Source organism: Phyllobates terribilis, unplaced genomic scaffold (genome assembly GCF_046119375.1).
Source record: "Phyllobates terribilis strain yellow unplaced genomic scaffold, ASM4611937v1 Scaffold_1__5_contigs__length_1240528914, whole genome shotgun sequence".
Lineage (NCBI taxonomy): Eukaryota > Metazoa > Chordata > Amphibia > Anura > Dendrobatidae > Phyllobates > Phyllobates terribilis.
Window position 1 is genome coordinate 425,904,485 of NW_027362761.1, and position 22,310 is coordinate 425,926,794.

Below are 22,310 nucleotides of genomic sequence, written 5' to 3' on the forward strand. Positions count from 1 at the left end.
CGGTCTTGATGCTTTGATGTCATCCTTGGTCTACCAGTATGTTTGCCTTTAACAACCTTCCCATGTTGTTTGTATTTGGTCCAGATTTTAGACACAGCTGACTGTTAACAACCAACATCTTTTGCAACATTGCGTGATGATTTACCTTCTTTTAAGAGTTTGATAATCCTCTCCTTTGTTTCAATTGACATCTCTCGATTTGGAGCCATGATTCAGGTCAGTGCACTTGGTGCAACAGCTCTCCTTGGTGTGATCACTCCTTTTTAGATGATGCAGACTAACGAGCAGATCTAATTTGATGCAGGTGTTAGTTTTGGAAATGAAAATTTACAGGGTGATTCCATAATTTTTTCCTCAGAATTGAGTGATTCCATAATTTTTTCCCTCTGCTTGGTCTGAAAAAATTACCCTTACAGAGTACCACATTTTTTATCTTGATTTCTTTTAGCGTTTTTTAAAGCCCTAAAGTTGCCATTTAAAATGACTTTAGTTTTGTGCCATGTCTGTGATCTGCTTTTTTTCAACAATATTAAACAACTGAATGAACATCTTCCAAGCCCAGTGATTCCATAATTTTTGCCAGGGGTTGCAATGTCACTGGTGATCCCTGTATTACCTGTAAACTGACACTATAGACTATATACTATGTACAGAGCTCCTGTGTATAATATCACTGGCGTTCACGGTATTACCTGTACACTATACACAGAGCTCCTGTGTATAATATCACTAGTGTTCACGGTATTACCTGTACACTATACACAGAGCTCCTGTGTATAATATCACTAGTGTTCACGGTATTACCTGTACACTATACACAGAGCTCCTGTGTATAATATCACTAGTGTTCACGGTATTACCTGTACACTATACACAGAGCTCCTGTGTATAATATCACTAGTGTTCACGGTATTACCTGTACACTATACACAGAGCTCCTGTGTATAATATCACTAGTGTTCACGGTATTACCTGTACACTATACACAGAGCTCCTGTGTATAATATCACTAGTGTTCACGGTATTACCTGTACACTATACACAGAGCTCCTGTGTATAATATCACTAGTGTTCACGGTATTACCTGTACACTTTACACAGAGCTCCTGTGTATAATATCACTAGTGTTCACGGTATTACCTGTACACTATACACAGAGCTCCTGTGCATATCACTAGTGTTCACGGTATTACCTGTACACTATACACAGAGCTCCTGTGCATAATATCACTTGTGTTCACGGTATTACCTGTACACTATACACAGAGCTCCTGTGCATAATATCACTAGTGTTCATGGTATTACCTGTAGTGTTGAGCCACCCCCATAGTGTTCGGGTTTGGTTCGTCGAACACAGGTATATTCGCCGAACTCTTCATCTAATGATTCGTCGAACACCGTTAAAACCAATGGCAGGTAAACAAAAATACATAGAAAACACATAGAAAGCACCTTCAAAAGGTGTCCAAAAGCTGAGAAACTGCTCAGAAGACACAACTAACACATGGAAAAGTGACAAGTACATATAGTCATTCGAAAAGAAAAGAGGTGGGAGGAGTAAAAGGAGGAGGAGACACAGATATAGGCATGTGATGCCCTTCTAAAATCAAGAAAGGCTGCAGTAAAAATCTAAAATCAGCCTACCAACACCCAGACGTCGTGACAAGAAAATTAAAAAAAATAAATATCTTTAGGTAGAGTGGCGGTTCCATTCAGAACACTTTCCTTACAAGACATAGTGGTATCCCCGTTGGGAGTCGTGCCAAAAACGTAACCCAATACATTCTGACTAATCCACCATTTGTCATATCCAAGGGACAGGTCAGTAAACGACAACATAGACGTGGAACCAAGTACAGTAGTATATACTGTATATCCTTTGACAAGGCAATCAGGCGGCTCAAGAAGTTGGGAAGGGGCACACTAATGGGCAAAACAAACATTGAGTGGGTGTTCCGGTTACTTACTACCTGTGCCTCCGAATAGTGTCCGCCTATTGGGCTGCTTCTGGGAAGGAGCATAGATCCTGCTCACTATTTGAGGCGTTTAGTTGCTTCCTCGAATGGGTCGTCATGGACGTTTCTAAGGGGGCACATATCAATTACCTTGACGACTTCTTATGCCTGGGCCCAAAAGATTCACCACAATGTGAATACATGTGGTAGTCCACCTGTGAGAAGGAGAGAGCTGGAGGGACAGCGGACACCACAGAGCCGAGGGGTTAGATGGAGAACGAAAGAAGGAAAGAGGGCGAGGGAGGTAAGGGAGTACGGTGGAAGGCCGACCTGAGCTCCCCCACGTCCCTGCTGGACGGGGAACAGCCCTGGGAAGAAAAGCCGCTTGCGCATTCCTTTGAGGTTACGGGCGCGAGCGGGCAGAGGGACTACGCTGGAGTACGAAGCAGACACGGCCAGGCCGTTCCTGCCCGTGCGACCTCTGCGTCGCCGGGTTTGTGCCAGAGCCGCGGTGGACTCTGACGGCCAGCCCCCCTCTCCAAATACTGGTGCCTGTCCGCTGGTGGGTCGAAATGAGTATTGAATGAGTACACTTTAAATCCTTTTACAAGGATCTATTGGAGGGCAAGTCTGGTGCCAGCAGCCGTGGTAATTCCAGATCCAGTAGCGTCCACTAAAGCTGCTACAGTTAAAAAGCTTTTATAAGGATCGAGCTTGGCGGTCCGCCACAAGGCATGCTACCACCAGTCCCAGCCCCCTTGCCTTGGGGCGCCTCCCCGATGCTCTTCACTGAGTGTCCCGGGGGCCCGAAGCGTTTCCTTTGGAAAAATTAAGTGTCCAAACCACAGGTGGTGTAGCTTGCTTAACAGCTGGGCTACTCCACTGACTAGCAGACACTGCTACTAGGCCCAAAGTATTGGCTGGGCTAGATGCAGTTAAAAATTATTATTAGATACACATGCGGTGTAGCTTGCTTCACAGCTGGGCTATTACGCTGACTAGCAGACACTGAAGCTTTGGAGCAGACCTCTGATTCCCAGGCTATAGTATGAGTAAACATCTCTTCAGACTCAACCATCTGTGTTACCCCAAGGCATAGTCATGTAAAACACAGCAAGGGGACTCCAAAAACAGTCTCCATTTTTTCCAAAAATTGTGGCACAGACACCACTTAAGTGGCATCAATTGCCCCAGAGTTGCTTAAAATGGTTGGTAAGGTGATTTTCCAAAATCCTCAAGCTTTTAATCTCCCCAGGATGACACAGGGGTAGAAAAGTCCTTGCGGATCCATGATTTGTTCATCTTTATGAACGCGAGTCTGTCTACATTGTCAGTGGACAGCCGCGTGCGCTTATCTGTCAACACACCACCAGCAGCGCTGAACACATGTTCAGAGAGAACGCTGGCTGCGGGGCACGACAAGATCTCCAAGGCGTGAGTGGTGAGCTCAGGCCATTTTTCCAGATTGGAAGCCCAAAATGAGCAAGGGTCCAGTGACACAGTCATGGCTTCGATGTTCACTTGGAGATACTCCTGTACCATCCTCTCTAGGCATTGACTATGTGTCAGACTTCTTGTCTCCTGTGGCCTTGCAAAGGATGGTCTGAAAAATTGGTGAAACAATTCCACAAAATTGCTGTTACCAGCAGATACGGTGTTATTGTTACGGTTTGAGTGATGAAGACTCGACAGTCCCACGGTTGGCAAGTTAGAACTGTGAGATTCACTACATGCACCACTGGTGTTTTGTGGAAAAGCACATGTAAGATTTTGTAACAGCCTCTGCTGATACTCCTGCATGCGTGAATCCCTTTCTATGGCAGGAATTATTTCAGCAAATTTACTTTTGTACCGGGGATCTAAGAGTGTGGCAACCCAGTAGTCGGGATTACTTCGAATTCTGACAATCCGAGGGTCATGTTGCAGGTAGTGCAGCAAGAAGGCACTCATGTGTCTTGCGCATCCAGGAGGACTAAGTCCTTGTTGTGTTGGTGGCGAGGTAAGAATCATGCTTCCTTCCTCTGCCCTCTCCCCCCAACCTCGCACAACAGAAATGTGATCAAGGTCTCCCTCATCTGATGAGTCTTCCATGCCCATCGCCAGTTCGTCCTCCACTTCTTCCTCGGCTCCTGCACCTTCCTCAACAGTTTGGCTGCTACCATGCGCCCTGGTTAATCCCTCTCCCCCACCCTCCCATGCCTGCCGCCTTGGTGCTGCCGACCGTCTGGACCTTGGAGACGTTATCCCTTCCGCACACGACTCCTTCTGTACTTCCTCCCCCTCCTCTTGTCCCACCACCTGACTCCGAATTCTGTTTAAAGTGTGCTCCAGCATGTAAATCACCGGAATAGTTATGCCGATAATGGCATCGTCAGCACTAAACATCTTCATTGCCATTTCAAAACTGTGCAGAAGGGTGCATAGGTCCCTGATCTGAGACCACTCCTGCAGCGTGATTTGCTCCACCTCTGGATCTCGCTACTATTGTTACTGTGCTTATATAGGGTATAGCATCTGCTCGTCCCTCACATTTGAGGCACATTGATTTTATTGTTGTAATTTTTAAAATTCTACTAAAATGATATTTGTCGATAACTATTGAAGTGTCCCTGTTGTGATCACCCACCATGGCTCTGGATATAGGGGTATCATTCTTTTAATACAATTTTTTATAGGCTCGTGTGAACCTACCCTTACAGCGAACACTCCCTAAAAACAAATCCCTGTTCCTGCACGTGCACACTGACATTGGAGGAGCAGAGCGGAACGCTAACAGACAGATGCACGTTCAGTGAGAGTGCGGATACATTTTGATCTCTGGTTCTTCTCTGAAACAGCTGGTACGCTACACTTCTGGGTATAGTGAGCAGAGGCCACAAAGTGGTCAAACATGAAATCAGGGCACGCCCGAACCCACATTGAGTGCAAGCCTACCCTGATACCATGACCGCACCACTAGGAGCCTCAACTGTTACTGTGCACACGCAAGAACAGGGATTTGAGTTTAGGGAGCACTCACTGTGAGACAGCCAGTGTTATCAATGAAGATCAGAGACTTTGCTGGATATGCAAATCCAATGTTTAAGAGTGCACCACCGAGCCATTGTCCAAACCAAGGGTTCACCGAAAAGCCCTCAATTGCATATGGAATAAAAGTGAATTTATATGTAACTACAACACTAACATGGATATTACTTGCATGATTTTTATAGTGGCTAAGACCCTTATATAAACATATATGTAGCTGAATTTGAATCTTGGGGGAATCAGATTCCATTTAAAGTCCAGTTGCAGGCATATCAATCGGATACAGAGGTCTTCAGAAGGCTCCTGGCTGCCATGACAGCCCATCAGCAAAGATCCTTAACCATTTTTCCAAGCACGTACTGGTTGGCATACAGAAGTCAAAAAGGATAGAAGAAAAGATAAGATGACGGATAATTTGTGTTTCTCACACTGGTGGTGGTCAGGTTAAACCTTTCAGTCAGAATTGAAAAATGGATTCCTGCACCAGATAATGACCGACATATGTGGTTTCCAAAAGTCCGGCACCATACAAAAGGAGGTACAGGTAATGTTGGGTGAGAGAGTGAATGAATGAATGAATAATCTATTTTAAATTAAATTCATAAATGTCCTATTTGCCATCTCACACTAAACATTTGTATGTTACTTACCATGTCTAACTGTGAAGCTTTCCATTTAGCCATTTGCTTGGAATCTGCTATGAAAATCTAGCAGGGTTTGAGATCTATACATTTTCAGAATATGCCTTACTTGCAGCAGCCAAAGTAATCTCAATAACAGGACATATTATTTATTTTCTTGTCACAGTCCTGAGATGACATTTCTCTACAAAAACAATTATACACGGGGGATGTAGCAGAGTTAAGTGCTTTGACAGTTACAAAAGTACCTTACCGGACGTGGCACTGCCAGATTTATTCCTTCTGCTGAGATTTGTTACATGTCGTCTAAAATGCTGTTATTGGCTCTATTGCATCAGACCTTAAAAAGAAACCCATCACCAGGATTTACCATATAAAGTAGGGCCAGCACCTGTACGCCCTCATATACAGCATTCTAGAATGCTGAATACAAGTGCCCAATGTGCACGGCGTAACACAAAAAAGACCTTTGACTATACTCGCCTATGGGGCGGTCCGGTCCTAATCCGGCGCTTCCTCTCTTCTTTCGATCAGTCCTCCTTCTTGCTTCGTGTGGATAAGGCATCCTACATCATCCACAGTGTCCTCCATCACTCTCCTGCGCAGACGTACTTCTCTCGGTCCTGACGAAGGTAGATCAAAGTACTGTAGTGCGCATGCGCGGGGCAAGGACAAAGAGCACTGGCGCAGGCGCACTACAATTCTGGCAGAGCAGAAACATGTACGCCAGCGCATCAGTGTGATGGAGGACACTGTGTGGATGACAAAGCAAGTAGCACACGAAGCAAGAAGGAGGACGGTGATTGCAAGAAGGGAGGAGATGACATATCTAAATCAGCAACACCAATCAGACCGGACCAGACCGTGCGTAGGGGAGTATAACAATAGCTGTTTTTTGTGTTATGCAGAGCGCATTGGGACATACATACAGCATTCTATAATGCTGTGTATGAGGGCGTTCAGGTGCTGGCCCTACTTTATATGGGAAAAACCTGGTGACAGGTCCCTTTAAACAGCTACTTTATTACAAACAGATTGGCAAAGATTTTTAACTTACTTCCAAATTTTTGCAAGGATGAACGAAAGCAACAAGGAATCCATAGCATCACGCTACATAAAATTGTGCCATTTGCATGACCATTCTAGAAGTTTTACTATGGGTGAAAGTCACAAATGACCATCTTTCCAACCAGGTTAGCTGTGATGACCGCAAGATCAGTGGTGATCTTTTTTTTTTTGGACAAAGAAACATTAAAAAGAATCAGTCTGCAGGTTTTTGCCATTTAGTCTGAAAGCAGCATAATATAGGGCAATAGACCCTTAATCCAGAGATCTGTCAATTACTGGGCTGTATGCTGTAGTTTTAATACAATCAGTGTTTTAACTGTCTGACTAGGTCTCATGTGCAGGTCGGTCAGGCTAATCTTTGTAACCTCATCCCCACTAGTGATTAGCAGCTTGCTGACAATGTACATAGGAAGCTGTTCAACAATACATAGCTGAGCATTCTGACCACTTCATCTAAAGCCAGGAAAACAGGGATTCTATTCAAACTATATCAAGCAGTTCAATAAGTGATGCATCCCTGCAATCAGGGTCTGTTTTCCTACATTATGCTGCTCTCCCATTACATAGCAAAAACCTGCTAACAGATTCCCTTTAAGAGTCAATTCACATAAGCACATGCTATGAAGCCCTGGGCTAAATCACCCACAGGAACTGTCATTTCCATTTCCCAACTCAGAACTGGAGGTAAGTGATAGGGTCAAGATAGTGCATAGTATTGCTTGGTAAATACGATAAATTCAATGTGCATTAACGTTGGACACCATTTTACACCTTATATATAAAATGTACGTATCAATCTGGGGGTAACCTTGTAAATACATTGCACTGCTTTGTCTTGTATGGATCTAGAGTAACATCCTATAGTAATTATACCAACCTACAATTTTCAGTTGCCAAAACATACACAACTCCTGATGAAGGCTGCGAAACGTATGTCAAGATGTTCCCATGGTTATCTTTCCTACCGTTGAATCATATCCAGGCCAGGCATTAAATCGTGATTTATACTATTTGGGCGGTGATGTTCTATTGTAGGATAGGGACTAATTTGCAGCTATATTGAGTTTCTTGACAAATGTACATTCCCAGCTATAAAGAAACTTTTTGCTAGATAGAAGAATCTTGTTGATCCTGTGTAGGTTTGCGCGCCCTATGTCTCTTTTCTGATTTTTCCATTTGTGTTATTACTCTCCTATGTAATAAAGATTGGTGATATTTTACTTAACTGCTTGTGTATATTTTTGGGATCTGGATGTTGTCGGTTGGCAATATTAAATTTTTTTTGCGTTAGGTTACTTTACTGCTTTGGAATAATTGTAGGCCAATAAAGAGCACACCATTCACAGTTCTGCTGGTTGATGTTGGGAACTGTAAGCTAGCTTGTGGTCAGATACTTCCATTAAGGCCACGGCCCCACTATCAGTATTCGGTCAGTATTTTTTCTCAGGAGTGGGAGACAAAACCAGATGAGGAACAATCAGAGAAAAGGTATAATAGAAACAAGTCACCAATTCAGTATTTATCACCCACTCCTGGTTTTAGCTCCCACTCCTGAGAAAAAATACTGACCAAATACTGATAGTGGGGCCGTGGCCTAAATGGTCGCACAGGATTAGAAAAACACAACAGTTTTTGAAAAAGAAATGTTCTCTAAAAAGCAGCACCACGCACATCCATTCATCTTCCCAAAAGAAATTACGGTAAACGTGCATTTTTTAAACCTCGCTCATCCATTCTAACAGTTGACATCTGTTCACAATAGCATTAGAGGCTGAGGTTAACGTTCCATTTGTTGGCACAAATGGAGCAGCATGCATCACTATTTTTGTAGGTAAAATGATGGACAAAGACCAACATGGCAAAGAGCCGTGGTCTTCATTATGAACATAGCTTTAGCTACGCACCTATAATTCAGTAGGAGTTACTATTTCATGCATCACCACTCACAGTCTGGTAGACTGATGAAACTTTGCTGAATGCCAAAATCACCATACCAAGCCATAGATTAAGCAATATTAGGAGATGTAGCCTGCAGAAACGTGAAAGTGGTTCTTGGCTATTATGTGGGTGGAACTTGTAAATAAAAGTTACTCAACTTTCTATGTAGGTTATGTAAATTATTGAGCAAGTGCTTTAGTTGGAATTGCTACTCAATGCCTTGTAATGACACCTGACATTTAATTTCTGAAAAGCAAAAGTATCAGTAATTTCAGGCACAAAGTCAACCTGTAAGTTAATCTGCCGTACACTTAAGGTACTGATAGAAGATCAGCATTGTACACAACATCAAAGACTTCGAACAACAATATATTCATGTTCTCCAAGAGGAAAATTCAATGTTCAGTTTATAAAATCATGATCACATACTGGTAAATCTGGCACAAAGCCTTCTTCTGTACCCTACTGGCGTAAATAACTAGGGTGTAACTTGAAATGAAACATAATGATGTGCCAAAATGGGCGAGTCATGCTCATTGTGCTGGATTTTGCAAAAGTGATGAATAAATAATTTTAGTAATTTGAAGAACAGTAGCATGAAGAGTGTATTGTACCATCACAGCGCCAAAGCCTTTGTAGAAGCCGAGCAAACCTTCCTCTCGCTTTATAGTGTTAATGCAGTCTCTCATTCCCTCATACTGAGTGTTAATAGGCAACACTTCATAGCCAAGGTCTGTATTATCTATTATTGTGCGTGTTCCTTGAATGTGAAGGCGGTGCATGACTGTCTCAAGAGGAAACAGTGCGACGTCGGCACATAGGCTTGCTGCAAAATTAGCAATAAGTTCTGGGAAATAATCTTCCAAAATGTTTTGGGCAGTACTGACTCCTTCGCATGGAATTTGGGCAGGATTCCTCTTCTTCTTTATAAAGAATAAAATAAATTTCTGAACTATAGAGCTGATCATATAATGCAGCACACCATGGAGCACAGTAGGAAATGTCAGAACGAGGAGAGGCAACAAACGTTTGCTGTGAGGCACTCCGAGTCCCATAACTCTTCCAATTCCCTCCTTTAGACAATCCAAGATTCCAGGATTGTCTCGGATGATCTCACTCTGTAAAACATTTAGAACAAAAGCTGCTTTAGTGCCCCTTGTGTTTGCTCATATAAACAATCTTCTATAGAATGTCCCTGGTTAAAACCAAATGATGAAGATACACAAGATTACTGTCAGACGAAGGTTAGGTCAGCAGACTGCGCTCCCTCTCCCGACTCCTCCATACATGAGTGCGTGTTCAATGGAAAGAGGAGAAAGCCGATGCCAAGAACCTTTGGTAGAGGTTTAGCTCCTTGGAAAACAATACGTTCAACTATTAAAACTCCTATGGCCCCCACCCTTCTCTCCTTCAACATCATCTGTCAAAATGAGACTGGTCCACCTGATCCAATCTGAATTGTAACTTCTCTAGCAAAATTCCAATCAATAACACGTCCACTATTAGTTTCCTTTGATGATATATTTTGAATATTTTTGCTGAAACAAGTATGCCCAAAGGTAACCTATTTCAACGGAATTTGGCAATCCAACAGTAGCCGAGATTGGCAGATTGATTTGCAGGACTCTGGTCCATTGGCCAGGTCTGTAGTCCCTGGCCAATGGACAGGAGCTCTGCGAATCTCTTACTTTAGAGCAGTGCTTCCCAAACTCCAGTCCTCACGGACCCCACAGGTCGTGTTTTCAGGATTTCCATAGTATTGCACAGGTGAGAGAATTCCTGATGCCTTGATGATACTTCCATCACCTGTGCAATACTAAGGAAATCCTGAAAACATGACCTGTGGAGTCCGTGAGGACTGGAGTTTGGGAAACACAGCTTTAGAGGATCCCCGGCTTTTGAATGGCCGGGTTAGCGCGATGTCATCAAGAGCCGAGCTGGTAATCCCAGAAGGTAAGAGATTTGCAAGTCTTCTGTCCAGCGGCTAAGGACTACTTAGTCCCATGAATTGATCCATCCATCTCTAAACAGTAGAAGAAGACACAAGGTGTTCTAAGGCTTTATTTTTTTTTTATTAGAGAGCAATTTGAAATGTAGATCTTTTGCTATGTAGCGTGCTTACCTGTACAGTTTCAATCAGGTTTGCTGAATAGAAGGGAGTTGCAATTACATAGACTAAACTGCAAAATATAAGCATTGGGTATGTTAATAAAATAGATGCAAAAAACCAAAACAAAACAAAATGCAGAACTGCTCAGGAAATCTAGAAAGACTTACCCTTTAAGGAGAATATGTCCTCCTATTTGTCTGGGACTCCATTTATGAGTAAGTTCCCTGAAATAGAATAAAGTAAAATAATTTTCTGAGAAATTTTAGTGTATATCCATTGACAAAAAATATGAATCAAGAAAAAAAAAACGTGATTTTGCCTTCAATTCCAAAAATACCAAGTATCCCACCTTTGCACTATAGCACAGCATTTCATTGTAATGTTCTAGGGAGTCAGCAATAAGCAATGTCTTTGTACACCTTACCACACAAAAGACTTATGGATAACATTTACAAAACTATTAAATTGTCTGTTCAATCAGAAAAATACATTCATTTATGAATTATTTTATTAGGCTTTTTAATGTAAACATTTATTTTTTTTTGCTGGTGTATTTTGTTAGGTCATTGAACGCATATAAATAAAAAAACCCATATATATATATGTATATAAAAAAAATAATTTGAGTTGTCACTAATCAATGGGATACAGTAGACTGACATTACTTGTTTCCATTTATTTCTGGAGACTATAATGCAGGGGTGCACAGCCGGTGAGACAGAGGCCACATGTGGCCCAAGATGCCATTATTTGTGGCCCTCAACCATATGGACAGAAACATGCTTTACTGATAGGTTAACTATACGTGGGCAGCCACACAGAAGATTAGTGGCAGCAGCTGAGGTGTAGGGACTGGCAAGTACTAATGGTGTCCTGTGTAGACATCTCTGGATGCCTCATACACCAGGAGAAAGGGGGTCTCTCGACCCATCTGGCTCCAGAAAGTAGTATGTGAATTAGGTGGCCTCAGTGTCTGCAGCTCGCTCCACTGTAGTTTATGGGAGTTCTGAAACATTAGGCAGTAATAAAAAAAACAAAACATGATCTATTGTAGAGAGGCATGTGCATGCATGATTGCTTCCTTTTTAGGACCTATTCACATAGTTTTTTTTTTTTTACAAAGATTTAGAAGTGGATTTACTGAATATCCACTTAAAATGCTTCCCATTAGTTTTCCTGCAAAATACTCAAAATAACGTAAACGTTTTTGATGGGGATTTTAGTAGCAGAATCTATTTCTAAATCCTCATCAAAAAACTGTGTAAACGTACCATTAGAGCGCTGATTTTTGGAGGTAAGAGTCCTGTAAGTAGAATTTGTATCAGGCATTTAAGGTACATACCATATTTTTCGGACTATAAGATGCACCGCAAATTTTGGGGTGGAAAATAGGAAAAAAATAATTTTTTATAAGATGGGGGTCCATCTTATAGTCTGAACAGGTAAGGTATCTTACCTGGGGGGGCTGTGGAGTGGGGGTCAGAGGAGGCAGGGTCCTTCAGGAAGCCGGTGAAAGTGGAGGAATGCTATGGACCCTGGATGTGAGAAGGCGGTGCTCCAGCAGCCGGGAGTTGCGGTTGTGGTGGAGCGGGATTGCAGGGCCCTCCGTTCCCTCCCTCAGGAACCCAGTGGCGGCAGCAGAAGAGGCGAGGTGCTGCGGGGCCAGTGTCTGGCTGTCGCCGGTGAGGCAGAGCGTAGAGTGCAGCTTTCAGGTAGCCGCAGCTATCTTCTTGAAGTCATGATCTACAGGCCACAGAGTTCACAGTCTACACATGCAACGGCTCGGGAGGCCATTTTCCAGTAGATCACGGCTTCAGGAAGATGGCTGCAGCCACGGGAAAGCAGCGCTCGCCGCTTACGTTCGGACCATAAGATGCACCCCCCATTTTCCTACGAAATATGGGGGAAAAAAGTGTGTTTTATGGTCCGAAAAATACGGTACTTTTGAAATGTCACAAAAGGTAATACCCTTTTAATTTTCAGTGCGGCCCCTGTATTGGTTCAGTATGACAATTTGGTCTTTGGACCAAAAAATGTTGTGCTATAAAGCCTCCTTCACACAAGCCAAACCACAAAAAAGGAACAAATCTTGTCATCAGTTTTTATCTCTATAGGTCCCACTCCTGGATTAGCGTATTAGAAATATAGATGCAAAATACTGACTAAAATCTACAAGTCTAAATAAGACTTGACTTTCATGCAGGCTCACAAGCAGAGCATGCATCTTTCCCAACAGATAACAGCTGTTGTATACAGCCATCATCTGCATCTAATAGCTGCGCGTGGAGAGGAGGTCCACTGACTTATGGATGGGAGGCTGGCATTGGGGGCCATCATAATGAGTGAGGGGCTGGCTGTGGGAGCCATCATATAAAGTGGGGGCTGGGATTTGGGGGGCATCATACTGTGGCCATCATACTGAGTAGGGCGTAGGCTGTAGAGGTTATCATACTGAAGGGCAATGATACTGTGTAGGGGACTGTGTGGACCATGATACTGTGTGGGGGGTTATGGAAGCATCATACTGAGATGGCCATCATACGGTGTGTATGTGGGAGGGTTGTGGTGACAATGATACTGTATGGGGGCATCATACTGAGTAATGGCTGTGGGGGCATCATGCTGAAAGGCGTGGGGGGTAGTATAGTGTGTGTGTGCGTGCGCGGAGGGGGGGGCAGGCGTTAAACTTTATAATGGACATGAAAGTGATTTCATGGGTGAGAACACTAATGGGCTTCAATACGGGCATAATTACTGAGCGAGTGGGTCCCAATCATCAATTCTCTCTACGGCCCTGAGCGGGCGATCGAATAACTACAATAAACATGACCCACACCCACTAGGTAAAGGGCATACAACTAGTACTAAATGAAAAGAACCATAGCTCTGGGACCATATTGAGGATTTAAAAGAAAAGAAAGAAAAAAAAATCAGGAATAAAATAGGAGCGAAAAGCAGCCACTTTTAACCTGGTGCCATGTCCACTTTAAATTCATCTTCAGCCCACTCATCACTTGTAGCAAACTTTAAAGTGTTAAACCTTTAGTGTTTTAGACAAGTGTGCTGTTCATTAGACTTTCCATCAAAACCAGGCTCTGGAATGTACAAGGAGAAAAGATCTAGTGGGAAGCTCAGTACTTGGGTAAAATCCATGTCACCGTCAATGTTGCCGTGTTGGATTTTACTTAAAGGCTCACATTCCACCAATAGACTTGTATGCACGGGCGCCGTCCGATATACGCTGCCAATTGCAGCATACAGAGATTTCTGTCATATCGACTCGGTATGAGAAAATAAATGCTAGGCGGCACTGCTCCATAGTATAACATTGTGTTTCGTCCACATATTTTTCATAGGTATGCACACGACTGTGGAAACAGTCAGGATGGATGCCAATGCATCTGTCCACCACAGGGACTCTTTGGAAAGAAATGTATATCGCATGATCTATGTTTTTGCAGTAATTCTGCTGTGCTTTCCTGTATAGTTAAGCAGTGTGCAGGTGCATAGAACACATCTTTGGCCTTTGCCTGGTGAATGGAGTCCCTCTGCAATGTTACGCTATATTTCAGGAAAAAAGCCCAATGCATACTGTAGGCTGTATACTGTAGGCCAGGGGCACAGAATCCGTGTGCTCCTAACCTTACCGGACTGCGCTGAATGGATTGTGTGTGGACAGCAGCTGCCATATTATGACCCCGTACACATTTACACTGCAATATTCACTATCAGGTAGCAATAGTGTTATGAGCGATAACCAGCCAAAACTGACAAAAGCTGTATAACCATTACCTAGGCAGTGGTGTGCACTCACTGATGATTCCTTCTGCTCCAAGGGTTATACCCTGAACAATAAAGGTGCTTCCCATTCCTTTCCAAAGTGCTCTAGGACCCTGCAAATCAACCAGAGGACATGGTAGGAGAGAACAGAGGTAATTATACTAACAAGACAAAAACAATATAGACGCTGCAGGAGCAAGAGAGATACTGTAAGAAAAAAATCAGACAGAATAGTACCAGAGGTCATCCATACATGTATTAATGGGGGGAACATTTAGGAAATGGGACCACACAAATCTGTGCAGTTTTTATGATCTGGGCCATGGATATACAACTGATGGTATTACACAAAAGAAGTCCTGAACATTGCCTTCTGGCCTTGGGCTAAGGCTAGGTAGAGCAATGTATAACGAGCGTCTCCGAGAAGCCCAAGGTCTAAAGAGCGATGGTTCTCTATATGGACGGCATGTGCTCTGGTAACCGATCACAGCATCTCCAGGCACCATCACTAGTCACACGGCGTGGCTATGAGCATCATATCATTCTCAACGGATTATACACAAATCAGCATATTTGTTGACTAATAGGTCAAAGGGCAAGGTCATCAGAAAATTACCTATTGTTTAAATCAAGTTCAAGTTACTTGTATTTTTTTTCATAGCACGATCTTTATTAAAAAAAAAATAAAAAAATTCATGATCTTAAATTTTCACAGTGGCCTCTGGGACTTTCTTACATTCATACTTCCGGTCTTTTCAGGAAGAATTTTCAGCAGACTCCTTATCAGCATAGGCAAGATTACAATAACATGCAACACCTCTATGCAAAGCTGATGGCACAGGATCCACCAATCACAATAGGTAATGGCACAACTGAGCCTGCTCCCCCCCCTCATTAGAAGCTTCAATAGAAAAAAATAGGGAGGGCCCAAGTGAGTCTATTGCAGCTAATGTACATGAGCATTTCAACAAACAGCAACAGTCTACAGAAGCCTCAGTGGCCAATTTTGAAAAAAAAAAGTACATTTTTAATAAAGATATTGCAATAAACATTCCTCCCAAAACATCACCACATCGTGAATTAAATCAGTTTTATTGCTACTACTGTGCACGAGGATGACCCGTGGATGTAAAACTATTTCTAGTGAATATACGCCTCCAGTAGTGACCGTGTGCTTCCATTGTTCATCAAGAGCAAATGATACAGAATATTCACGCACCTCCACGGTTTATGCAATCTTGCTGCTGCATTCAGGTTACTTTTATGAAGTCACCGGCTCGCAGTTATGAAAAACGGCTTAATGCGCTTCAGGTCTTTAGTGTACTTATTGGCATCTTAGGGTGCTTTCAACACAACCAGGACACATTCGTTCCGCTGACACAATTATAGTCTATGGCTCCGACGGGCGCATATGCCCAAATCCAGTTTTGCAGGGGGTTTGGATGTAAGCCCTGGCAGGAGCCACTGAACAGGTGCCCAAATGCAGTGTGAACGCACCCAGAGTGACAAATGTGGCGCAAATGATGCCAGCACACCTTTATGCATGGTAGTACACTTCCAAATTTTCAATAAATGGCAGAGATCAATGTCAACTTTTGCAAAACTTGCAACTTTTTATGCATCTTAATTGGTACAGTTTCAATAATAAACAAAAGCGAAAGATCAATGGGAATGTATAAATGTGCGCAACATGTCTAGAATATGCGAGGTTTATGCAACAATGCAATCAGAAATAACATACTTCATGCCAAACGTTACCCCTTTTCTCGTCATTTTTCAAATGGAATAAAACATTGATAAATTTGGCATGACGGGGTTTTCCGACCTTAGCCTACAATCTGCAGACACCCTATGTGACTGAAGACTTGGGACTTCTCACATAGCGTACAGATTCTCCGATGCTGGTGGTCATGTGACTGAAAGTGTGCGATTTACATACTTCGGCCACATACTGACTAGACAGCGTCCGGCCTCGCTCAATACACTTGCATTGAGTGTTGTCGCGTCCATGTAGTCGGTATGTGACCGCATGTATACAAATCATATACTTGCAGCCATGCGCCCGCCGACAGAGAATCCTCACAGCGGGCAGTGTGCGCGATGTGAGGAATCACTAGTCTGCAATCACACAGTGACTGCAGACTTGTAGCCTGAGGTGGGAAAACCCTCTTAAGCATTTGTAACAATGAAATTCTGCAATTGGTGCAAACACAATGATAGACGTCTCCCACTGTATCAGTGAGTGTATGAAGTAATCTACGCCACATTTATCAGAACTGTCAAACAATGAAAGCCAAGCGCTGGCTGCCATCTCAACTTCCTGCTAGACGATCCTTGTTGCACATAGCAACCAATTAGAGCTCAGATTTCATTTCATAATCTGCTTTGGAAAAATTAAAGCCGAGCTCTGATTGGTTGCTATGTGGCCACTATGAAATGCAGGACTCCGAAGAGTAAATGTGAGAAGAATGGCTTCACAACGTAAAGCCAAAAGTGCAAGGCAGCATTATAGGACTTGTGCTGGGCTAGAGATGGGTCTCAGCAAAGAGCTCCATTAACAAGCAGAATTTAGAATACAGCTCAGCAGGCTGACTACAAGGATGGACAATTTTACATGGTTTTTAATAAAAAAAATTAAAAAGAAAATTGAAAATTAAAAATAGAATTGACAGAAGCTTTCACACGTACCTGTGTCTTGGTAAAATTATACATAATATTCACAATGCTAAATGGAGACAAGTGGTAATTCCTTGCATGGTAGTTAACCTGAAAAGAAACATACAAATCAGAAGTCATCATATATTATTATAAAACCAAATTATTGCAGAAATTTAAAGGGATACTCCCTATGCCATAGGAAGTCCTGCCAATATTCTGATCAGTGGATAAGTGCAGGTCGGACCTCAAACTCCCCCCAATCCTGAGAAAGACGGGCCTGATCTTCATGTTAGGTCACAAGCTAGTCTCAAAGCAGAAACAGAAAAACTGCATCCTTACAGGGTTTATTTTTCATTAAAGTGACCCTCCATCCTGGCACTGAAAGGGACTATACATTTTTCAAGTATACTCACCCTACCTGGTCTTCTCCACTGAGACATACAGTGTCCAAGATGGCGGCCATTGGGAGCAATGGCAAGTTTAAACCAGTCCTCCAGAGCACTGGAATGGCAGGAGAGGCTTGGTGCAAGCTCAACACTGTGCTCAGACACTGCAGCGCTCATCTTGGATACAGCAGGACCAAAACGTCAGTTCTAGTGGAGACAAATGGAGAGCACCCAGTAGGGTGACCATAAATGACAAATGTGTAGTCACTTCTCAGTGCCAGGATGGAGGGCTGCTTTAATTGTTGTTCATTTTTACCAAATGTGGAAAAAAGAGAAATATAACAAGTTAAAAAGTACATAAATTACAAACACCCCAGTGCACTTTCCTCCCAAAGCATCTTATTGGTGAAATAAAAAAAGTTAGAACAAAAGCTAGAACCAAAAAGTACTTAAAGAGCATCTATCAGTAGTATCAACCCTCCTAACCCGTATATATGGGCATGCAGGTTAAAAAGAAAGTTGAACAAAAAGATACCTTGATATTGGTGATCCGATGTTTTACTCCAGAGAAATCTATATTTTTCTTAATATGTAAATGAGCTGGCAAGATCTATGGGTCAGACATAGATCTCCCAGAGAATCTGCCTCTTTTAAATGGAAGGGGGTATTAACAGTATGAGACATGTAATGATTGACAGTTGTAATGATATTTAGAAGAGTTGATCTTTGTCTCATTACAAACACTTTTACAGCTGCAGTTGTCCTCTTTAGTGCTGTCAGCGCTGCGGTAACTAACACTTCTTCAGCTTCTCACAGATAGCCAAGTGGGGGGGGGGGGGGGGGCAATACAACAGAACTTTGTCTTCTTACAAACACATCTGTATCTGTCCTTTCAGTACCCCCCACACTGGCTGTGTAAGATAAAAGCTAAATACGTGTTAGTTGTAGTCAGGCACTGCTCTGCAGCTGAGCTGACCGCTCTATGAGAGGACAGCGGAAGCTGCAGTGGAATGAGAAAGCTCAGCTCTGCTGTACTAGGTTATAATCACACACAGGTCTGCAGTGAGATCAGGAAAGCAGACTGTCAGTCATAACATGTCTGACACTGGTAACGCCTCCTTTCATTTAAAATAAGCTCTAGAGTTAAACTCAGAGAGATCTGTGTCCGACCCAGAGATCATAGCAGCTCATTTACATACTAAGAAAAGTGTGGATTTCTCGGGAATACTACGTCAGATCGCAGATATTAAAGGGGTATTCCCATCTCCAAGATCCTATCCCAATATGTAGTAGGTGTAATAATAATAATATTAGCAAATACCTCCAATTAGAAATGTACTATAGTATTTTTGATTCACTATGCCACTTACCTTATGTGCAGGCATCACAGGACCTTAGGTATCCATGGTTATGACCACTAGCAGCTAGCGAACTGTGACTTTATAAGTGGACGTAACCATGGATACCTAAGGTCCTGCAATGCCTGCACATGAGGAAAGTGGCATAGCAAATCAAAAATACTATACTACATTTCTAATTGGAGGCATTTGCTAATATTATTATTACACCTACTACATAATGGGATGGGATCATGGAGATGGGAATACCCCTTTAAGGTATCATTTTATTCAACTTTCTTTGATCTGCATGCCCTTGTAGACGGCTTCGAAGGTTTGCTCCTATAGACAGATTCCCTTTAAATTTTCCCTAGATTTATGAAATAGAGTATTTTCTCAATAAGCAGAAATCCAGCTTCAGTGGCCACAATACGACTGGTTGTATCAAATCTGATCTCGAATTGGAACAATAAAGACAATAAGTGAACTTTTTTCCCATTAGCCAAATAATCTATGACTGTGCCAAAACACATGCAGTGACACATGCAGTGACACATGCAGTGACACATGCGACCAGATTTAAACAAAGCGGGCAACTAGCGATGTTTCAGAGAACATATAATATGCGAGTATAGTATACAGAATGAAGGATGATCAAGCAAATTGTTCTTGAAGACAAGTTTTTCTTCAATCAAGAAAGTAATGGCGCAGATTAAAAAGCAGATTTCTTCAGCGAGACACTCAAATATTTTAGACTAAATAGAGCACGCACTACAGCATTCTTTTCAGCAAAGGCATTAGTAATACTCCACAAATATAGTCAAAATAGCTCATATGACTGAACTATAGATACCAAAATTCAGATTGATAAATCAACTTCACTTTACAATTTGTTAAAGGGGAATCTGTCAGCAGGATGTCACATCTCAAACTATTTATATGTGCATGTAGCTCTTTCAAAGACAAGTTCAGCAATACCATTCCATGGCCAGTCCATTCCTCCGTTACTGAGAAATCTGCGTTTGAATTGATATACAAATGAAGCCAACAGCTGAAGCCTCTGTCACTCCGGCTCTATTACACACCAAGCGCAGCCTTTTCCTACTTGACTGACGGCTCCTTTGCCTGAGGTCACACAGCATCTTGGCTGTCAGTCAAGTAGGAGGCGTCGCTGGGTGGGGAATAGAGCTGATGTGACAGAGGTTTCAGATCTACCATAGCCTTTAGCATATCAATTCAAACGCTGATTTATCAGTAATGGAGGAAGAGACTTGCCATGTAAAGATATTGCTGGCCTTGTCTTTGAAAGAGCTACAAACACACTATAGCTAGTTTAGGGGGATTGAATCTTGCTAAGGCTGTGTGCCCACGATGCGTTTAAGCGTTTCCGCAGCGGCAATTCCGAGGCAGAAACGCATAAAAAACGCATGGTAGTAGGCCTGCCATGTTCCCCAATGATAATCCGGGTGTGCTGTGCACATGCTGCGGAAATTTCCGCTGCGGATTATCATTGCGGAAAAAAATGCAGCACTACCAATTATTTTGCGGAAGCGCTGCGTTTTCGACGCCATTGACTTGCATTGGAACGCATGGAATCCGCATCACTGTATATGTACATGCGGAATCCAAGCGTTTCAATGTGCGGATGGTACCCGGGTGTGGAGGAGAGGAGACTCTCCTCCAGACCCGGGTACCATAGAACCTGTAAAAAAAAAAGAATAAAATAAAAAGTAAATATGATATTTACCTTCTGATGGCCCCCGGTCTCCTTGTCTTCGCTTGCCGGCAGATCGCGGTGGACTGAAGGACCTGCGCTGACGTCATTTAGTCATGTGACGGCAGGTCCTTCAGTGTACCGCGAGCTGCCGGCAAGCCAGGACGGATCGAATCAAGACTCCGGGGGCCATCAGAAGGTAAGTATAGATTTATTTTTTACCATTATTTCGGTCACACTATATAAATCCATGCCGTTTGCATGGATTTATATAGTGTGACCAAGTTGACAAGCACTTTCCAAGTGATGCTAAAATCGCCTGGAAAGCGCTTGTCAATCCACATGCGGAAATGCATGTGAAGAACGCTCCACATCCGCTTGTCCCTGGCAGGAAAAACGCATGTACATTCCGCATGTACAATCCGCATGTACAATCCGCATGCGTTTTTTTCTGCCAGGGAGATGCAGAAACGCTCAGGAAAAAATCTGGAGCATTTCTGCATCATGGGCACATAGCCTAACAGATTCCCTTTAAACAAACATTTACAGAGTACTTGTCACAAGGACTGTTTTTTTTTTTTTTTTAAATCCGCAATACAGTTCCAGAGAAATGGGCCTTTTCATTTGGTGCCAATTTTTTTATAGTCTTTACCATGGGAACGGTGCTCACAGGGTAATAATTCAGAGCATTCTAAAGGCATGCTCCCAAAAATTCTATGAACCATTGGTAAAGACCAGAAAAATTAGCCCTACTTGAAAAGGCCCATATCTCTGAAACTGTTGACATGAAACAAATGAATACTCAGGGGTACAGTGGGAATAAAATAAAATCTGGTCCCCTTAAACCTGGTAACAGGTCCTCTTTAAATATAATGAGTCATTGTAATATGAAGAACGTTAAATTTCCATTGGTAATTATTATCCCTCAGTCTGATGACCTTTAGAGTTAGTTGCCAAGTAAGCAAAAGTCTATTGTGTTTTTTACCTTATTCTATATTACTTATGTATCCAATGACTACATTTTCCCTATTGGTCTTCTTCAGAAAACCTGCCTCCAAACCAAAAAAAGTATTAAATGAATGGGGGGGTTGGTAATCCTCCTTTGTGAATTGGACTGAGATCCAGACAATAAGGAGTATGACCAGAGCATTGCGTAGGAGACAGGAATTGTAAATCCCAGCTTCAGATGAGCCATTGGCAAGGATAGGCCAGTCTAGGCATGAACCTCCTATATAGAGTGAAACCAAAAATATTCAACATAAAAGCGGTGCCAATAATGTCACAAGTTCTGAATACATGGCAAAGTATGCTCTGCCACACCGTGCAATAGGATCGAAAAATTGTTGAAATTATGCAACTTCTCATGTTTATATTGCCCACGCCATCTCGGAATTAATCATCTGTGTTTGCTGTATTGATTGATGGGCAAGCCCAGTGCATTTTTTCTTGTAAATTCACATTACTTCCGAATGATATGAATATTCTAGATATTTGATACTATTACAGAGGCACTTCATATCCAACCATCGCAAAAATATTTTTTACATGTAGCAACAGCCAGTAAAGTCATAAGTTCTAGGGAACGCTCAGGCCACGTAGATACCGGACAACAAGGTAAATAAAGGAACATAACATTCATAACCACTTACAAGGGATGGTCTGTTTTAATATAATGTAATATTCCAAAAGGTCCGTA

General features: G+C 42.4%; 1 protein-coding gene across 1 annotated transcript in view; it reads right to left on the reverse strand.

Annotated features, from left to right (window-relative positions):
- Nucleotides 1-5,756: 5,756 nt before the first annotated feature.
- Nucleotides 5,757-22,310, reverse strand: part of SLC25A46 (solute carrier family 25 member 46) — a 35,739-nt gene continuing 19,185 nt past the window's right edge. The window contains exons 4-8 of the mRNA XM_073677453.1: nt 17,208-17,285; nt 14,532-14,632; nt 10,907-10,963; nt 10,752-10,809; nt 5,757-9,747 (exon numbers count right to left, since the gene is read on the reverse strand). Of these exons, the coding sequence (XP_073533554.1) occupies nt 9,163-9,747; nt 10,752-10,809; nt 10,907-10,963; nt 14,532-14,632; nt 17,208-17,285 (879 nt within the window). The 3' untranslated portion in view covers nt 5,757-9,162. The remainder of the gene's footprint in view (nt 9,748-10,751; nt 10,810-10,906; nt 10,964-14,531; nt 14,633-17,207; nt 17,286-22,310) is intronic.